At 37.2% G+C, this 6,675-nt stretch overlaps 2 protein-coding genes across 2 annotated transcripts in view; both read right to left on the minus strand.

Annotated features, from left to right (window-relative positions):
* Positions 1 to 5,450, minus strand: part of LOC132932770 (uncharacterized) — a 58,661-nt gene extending 53,211 nt beyond the window's left edge. The window contains exons 1-2 of the mRNA XM_060999134.1: positions 5,421 to 5,450; positions 5,282 to 5,358 (exon numbers count right to left, since the gene is read on the minus strand). Of these exons, the coding sequence (XP_060855117.1) occupies positions 5,282 to 5,358; positions 5,421 to 5,450 (107 nt within the window). The remainder of the gene's footprint in view (positions 1 to 5,281; positions 5,359 to 5,420) is intronic.
* A 21-nt stretch (positions 5,451 to 5,471) lies between these two features.
* LOC132932771 (uncharacterized) lies at positions 5,472 to 5,978 on the minus strand. Its single transcript, XM_060999136.1, has 3 exons — positions 5,840 to 5,978; positions 5,726 to 5,773; positions 5,472 to 5,659 (listed from the first exon to the last, which is right to left on the minus strand). Exons 1-3 carry the CDS (start codon positions 5,976 to 5,978, stop codon positions 5,472 to 5,474), a joined length of 375 nt encoding a protein of 124 aa, XP_060855119.1.
* Positions 5,979 to 6,675: the final 697 nt, after the last annotated feature.

Consider the following 6,675-nt stretch of genomic DNA (forward strand, 5'->3'; position numbering starts at 1 on the left):
TTCCCCGCTAAATTTGTAGGCCGCGCGCGGCCGTACTTTCACCGGTACGATTCCCGGGGCCGCGGGACGGCGCCGAGAGTCGAGTGCCGATATCGCCGCCGTCGAGTAGGTATTACTATATACAGGCATAAATACGTGCGTCAGAGGGTCCGATATTTTTCGCGAATATCGCGTTTTCGACGTCCGAGGGTGGCGGAGCCGGTCGTCCGCTGCCCGAAGCCGCGGGATCGCCGGCTCGATAGCCCTCTGCGGACGTCGAATCCGCGTTCGTAATTCGCCGGGACGGCGAAACGGCTTAAGAGTCATAGATTCGACACGAGTCTTCAACTCGGTAGGTAGGTAGGCAGGTAAGGCGTCGGTGCGGATGACCCGGGGGTCGTGGTTTCGATGCCGGACGCCGGGATTGAAAATAATTTGCGGCGGCCGTGTTAGTTCGGAATTCTTTTTTTCGCGTTTTTTTTTTTCGGTATTTAACTTTCGCCATCGCTTCCGCCTTATCGTGATATTCGTATTTAACCAACATTTTACGTTTTTTTTTCAAAATTCGAGTTTTACGCCTATCGAAGACGTCAGACCTCCCCGTTGATGACTTATTCGCGTTCCCCGTCAGATTTTGAGTACTTTTTTGCCCTCCGCGGCCGAGACGACGCGCTTTACGTCCGCCGCCGTTGCGCGCGTTTTTTGCCTTTTTTTTCAAATATTCGAGTTTTAGCCCTTTTCGAGGGGTCTGCCCTCCCCGTTTGCCCCTTATTCGTGTTCCCCGCTAAATTTCTAGGCCGCGCGCCACCGTACTTTCTCCTGTACGAGTCCCGGGGCACCAGTTTCCAACTCAGTATGTAGGTAGGTAGGTGAGGCGTTAGTGCGGATGACCCGGTGTCGTGGTTTCGATGCCGGCCGCCGGGATTGAAGTTAATTTGTGGCGCTCGTGTAATAACGGACCTCTTTTTTCGCCTTTTATAATTCTGACTCCCCGTTTGACCGATTGACGTCGCGGTGAGCGCATGAAAATAAATGAATTAGGCTTGAATATATGCGACGAAGAGCATTTTTTTCACGCGATTTTTCAAATATATGTATATAGATATACATATCATGCTTAATGTTTATGTAGGTCGTATAGGTTCTTATTATCCTACACGTGTATCTGATAAAAGACACCAATATACTAAACACGTATATCGTATGGTAACTTAATAATATTATATCATGTACCTACATAATAAATATATAAACATAACGGTCACGATGTTTTCGTTGGGTCGGTACCGAATGTCTTGACACATAATAATTATTATAATAACTATTACTTCAAGTGTAGGTATACCAATTTGCGTTCAATTGTACACTAATGACGTAGGTAAATATAAGTACGTTAGGTTAGGTGGTTGTTTTTTCTTATTATTATTGTGTGCGTACATACCCACAATACAATAATAGGTGTAAGTGTTTATGCATGCGTGAGAAATATTAAAAGTGGACCATCAATATTATACAGTGCACAATACTACGCGCGATAATACAGTACGACCGTTATTATACGCAACATTATACGCTTTGCGTGGGGTGGAGTGGAGCCGTGGGGGGACAACTTTGGCGACGCGAAACGCGCCCGTGTCAACCTGCCTCATCTCGTGACCGGCGCTCTTGCAACGTACATCAAATCTCACCGAAAAGCCTAATACGTTGTATTATTTAATATTCAGTGCTTTTCTTTGAGTTTTGTTGTTCTGCATTGGGCGCTTTTCACAAACCGGTGAGTAAACTTTTATATCTACTACTACTATATTATACTATTTAGATAGATAAACTACAGGTGTATTCGTGGCGGCGGCGCGTATCGCCAACGAACATATTTTCACCGCCTACAGACATCGTTCTCCGCTGCTCACGGCGCATTTCGAGTTTTTTTCGTACACTTTGAATACCTACAACGTTAATTAAACCGCATTCGTATTAGCTGAATACGTATTAGACGTGTAAGTCCGTTGGCCGTTTCGGCGCGTTGCCATTGCGGACACGTGTTTTACGGTTAATTCATAATATTGTGCTACTGCGAGCTGGGTATGTAATTTTTCGTATTTTTCTATTTTTTATGTACATCATGTAAGCCGGTGTGTACCTATTAATTCTAAAAATAACACACGATACTCATACATCACCGCTGATAACAAACTGTATCAGTCGTTTTTTTTTTACCACGAGGTTTTCATAATATTCAGTATTTACTTTTCACTTATTATTATTCCTATTATTATAATATGTTCGTTCGTGATGATGTTTTTAGGCTATTCAAAATGGTCAAACGCTGTGCTTTATGCGGAGTTGTGGACAACATCGATGACGTTTCCGTACACAGGTATTTCACACAACACGTTGATACATATCGATATATATATTATAATAAATAATGTGTCGCCTCTTAGATTTCCAACTGCCGTACATCGTCGTATTGAGTGGGTGGCATTTGTGGTGGACCATGGTTTTCCCGTGAACCAAACATCTCAGCTGTGTTCGAGGCATTTCGTCCCCGGTGTCGACTACGCTGTGGGAAACGCGCGGCGCCGCCGTCTGTGGCCCATGGCAGTGCCTTCTTTGGTGAGTGTGTTCAATAAATATCATTTCATTGCAGTACACCATGACGGTATGCCCGTCTGACTGGACTTCTAATACTGTTGTATACTCTCGTGAGTTTGATGTACCTACTGTGTATTTCAAACCTAACTTAATTTCATAACTTAACTCAATGGCATTCAAGCTTTTTGTTGTAACATAATACACATGACCTCACAAAAGTATACTTCTAGACCTTATAAATACGGTTTAATACACAATATCAAGTGAATGACATATTATAACAAAATTCATGATATTACACTCATTTGGATCACATATCTTCATTATTTCAAGTTTGATCAATTTTCACAACATTTACAATTTCTGCAGTGCTAATTTCATTTCATTTGTTTACGTTTATTCCATAGTATGTAATTTTTAAAGTTAAGCCAATGACAATGAGTAGTACCCAACCTGCGGTTAAAATTCCTTACATGCTTAATTATTCACTGTGCTCTTAGATGCATATCATTGTTTCTGTACTCTACTATACTACCATACTATACTGGCTCGGTACAACATTCTTGAAAACTAAATGTCTATTTTATCATAAAACTTTCATTCAACTTATTATATTATGATTAAATTGTAGAATAACTTGAACGACATTCAATTGTGTTACTGCTGTTTCAGATTTCAAACACTTTGCTTATCAAACACTGGGTAAAGCTTATTTTACCTAGATTAACTCATAACTATACTAATATATCAACTTTTACTATAGAACACTTAAGGTTTTCTCACATAAATTTACATTTTCTTAATGTTACTACTACACAAAGTAGGTATTACTAGAGACTCCTAACTAACCTCTCCTTTTTTTGTGAACTGTGTACTGGATAAGTGTTTTATAATTTCACATATTGCCGTACTGTTAGCAATGTTAAGATTATTTTAATACTTTCTCTCCTTTATTTATACAACTAACTTTGTTTGTACTACGGTGTAACATATTTACTACTGATGTGTGTTATATCAATACTTAGTGGTGATAAATATAGGTGTGCTTGATTTTATCACATTGAAGACTCTTTAAAAAATAACACCACATATATGATTTCATATTCAACCTTACATTCAACTTATCATATAATGATTTCATATAAATGCACTTATTGCATACGAGTACCTACACTTACTGTTATAGAGTGCAATACATTTTTTAAATGTAAGTCGTTATTGTTGTTGTTACAGTAATACCTAACCAACACAAGATTGAACACACAATCATTAAAATGTTTTCTTTTTATTGTTGTAAGTTAAAGTTCTGTATTAAATAACACATTTTTTTTTCTACTATTACTACTACTACTACTACTACTACTACTACTACTACTACTACTACTACTACTTACTACTGAACTAGGCCATTTGTAAGTTGTGTACTAGATAAGTATTTTATTAGTATTTTATTTTAATACTTAATACAACATTGTACTGATGTTAGGATGGACAGAGCTTAGATTTAGGCGTAGTCACACACATTATTTTGTACAACTCTTTGAAAAATGATCTGGACTACAACATGTATACTTTTATACTTTTATACAGTGCAATACAGTTTTACAACGTTTCAAAGTTATTGTTGTTAGAAAGATTATTAGTATGTGTGAAACAACTTAAATATTCTTCTGTGGATTTCTTTGTTCTATGATTGGTACTTGTAAATACAACAGATATCTTAACCTAGAGCATTGTACTGATGTTATTTAGGTAGACCTTTTTCTCTTGAAAATCTCTTAACAACATTTATCTTATACTATCTATATTGTTGTATTGATGTTTTACACACCTTCAATGGCATTTAGTAGTATTATACAAGTTCTACGGTTACAGTTAGTTATTATATTATTATAGGCATTTGGAAAGTTTTCTTACACAGTTAATATACATTACTTTGTAATGTATAGTTAATTATATTCAATATTTTATTGGTGTTTGACCACCAATTGTCATTACAATGTTTGTATATTATAATACATTTAAACGCCTATGTCAAGAACTTTGTGATTTATATCAGTATGAATTATTTTAAATAATAGTCCAAATATCAGTTAGTTTCAAGTAGACTGTATTGTTATGTTTGTATTATTTTTACTGTGATAGGTAACGTTTTAATTGTATCATCAATATTTTACTAGCTACCTTATTATTATTATTACCTACCTATTACACTCTAAGCTATTTTACCTCTCATCACTTAGAATTACTGGTAATTTGTAAATAATTTGTAACGTCTATGTAAGAATAAAAATAATATTGCAAGGCGAATCATGACTTATATTTAATAGCCTAAAGTTTTATTTGTATCGTCACCGTATTATAATGACACATCAGTATTGGTTGGTGTTCTTTGTATTACACTACCTATTTTTGTGATACACATCTACCAATGGCACAAACTATTCAAATACATAATTACACAAGTGAACATATCACATCAGACCCCTAGAAATTGTACATCTAACACATAGGCTACTCATATTATTATACTCTAATATTACTACTATTAACTAATGTGTTAACCATGATTATTATATTAAGGTAAGAAATAAAAACAAGACATGTGAAAAAAAAAGTTTTTATTCATGAGATCTGAAAAATATTAGAGGAAAAAATATTGTTAGGATAATGGCATTACAAAAAAATTATCCAATTGACTACTTACGGTGTTGAAATTATTAGCGCCTCCAGCTGCCGCAACGCCGAATCACACGAGCCACCAGCCATCGATTCATACAACGTCTACAATTTATATAAACAAATTAAACATGGCATTAAAAGGTATTCTCAAATTCACAACTAACTGTGGTCTCTCCAATACCACATGTGTGCATTCATATCTTACAATTTTGTATTTATTTAGCACTATTAGGATTAAAAATATTACTTACGGTTGATGCCATCGGGGTTGATATTCCGATAGGTTGGGGACCGGGAGTCTGAGTGCGTGTCGACCTTGCACTCAGACTCCGCGGCGGCCTTACCCTAACGGAACTCAACCCTCCACGTTGTGTGGCTGGTGCTCTCCTAGGTGTTTGTGGGGCTATAAATATAACAAACGTTATTAATTTAATTTTAATTTTATTATGAAAATGCGATATACACTCACCGAGGCATTGCCGGACAGTGTGCCCCATTTTATTGCATCTATAACATCCTGAAACACGATGTAGGCGTTAATTAATAGTAAACTTTTAAATTTTCCTATCACCTATGTACTTACGGCGTTTGGGGGGTGCCTTTCGCGGCGGTTGATGGCGATGGCGTGCGGCGACGGCGGTCTCGGCCGGCGGTGCAGGGGCGGCGGTGCTCATGTTTAGTGTTTGCACCGCCGCATTGAAGTTGATCTTTATATAATTCATTCTAAAAAGAAAAAAGATGCAACATTTACAGTATGTCAGCGCAATATATTTGTTTTTTCTATATTGGTCTCCCCGACCTGTGCAACGTAGACACAGTATAGATATTTAACAACTTTGCCGGAAAGCGTGGACAGGTGCTTACAAAAAATCTAAGTTTAAACATTAAATATTTTAATTTTCTGACGGAAAGCATTTGTTACATTATACTGATTGATAAATACCTGCGATCTGCGGTGAACGTTTTAAAAAAAAAAATTAAATTAATAATACAAAATATACTCACGTGTTGTCCGTCGGACGGCAGTCGGATGTTTAAGAACGGTTTGTGGGACGTCGGCGCAGTTAATTGTCAACGCAGGTAACCCATGCAGGTAACAAATTGATTAATTGACATTATATCGACATTGATTGATACACACGCAAACATGATTTTCAAAAATTCCCGCCTTCGACAAAATACCGACTATTACTTATAACGACAACAATTACTTATTACTACGGCGAACGTCATTAGAAGTGACTGACCTGCTAGACACCCAAAAAAATACGGCGACTAAATGATTTGCACGGACGCCCGAAATATTTTGAATTTTTTTCATGTAAATTATTACTTAATTTTGCGTTTTCGGTGACAGTTATGAACGCTGTCCGCGATTCGACGCAGTCGGATTGCATACCTGACAACGTGACCCGGCCG

The sequence above is a fragment of the Metopolophium dirhodum genome, chromosome 1 (genome assembly GCF_019925205.1).
Source record: "Metopolophium dirhodum isolate CAU chromosome 1, ASM1992520v1, whole genome shotgun sequence".
NCBI lineage: Eukaryota > Metazoa > Arthropoda > Insecta > Hemiptera > Aphididae > Metopolophium > Metopolophium dirhodum.

Bases quoted from the DNA above. Each gene is read 5' to 3' on its own strand.
- LOC132932771 (XM_060999136.1), bottom strand. From the start codon at position 5,978: ATGAATTATATAAAGATCAACTTCAATGCGGCGGTGCAAACACTAAAC. The intron at 5,774-5,839 runs GTAAGTACATAG...ATCGTGTTTCAG, and splicing joins AAAGGCACCCCCCAAACGCC to GATGTTATAGATGCAATAAA. The intron at 5,660-5,725 runs GTGAGTGTATAT...TTATATTTATAG, and splicing joins CACTGTCCGGCAATGCCTCG to CCCCACAAACACCTAGGAGA.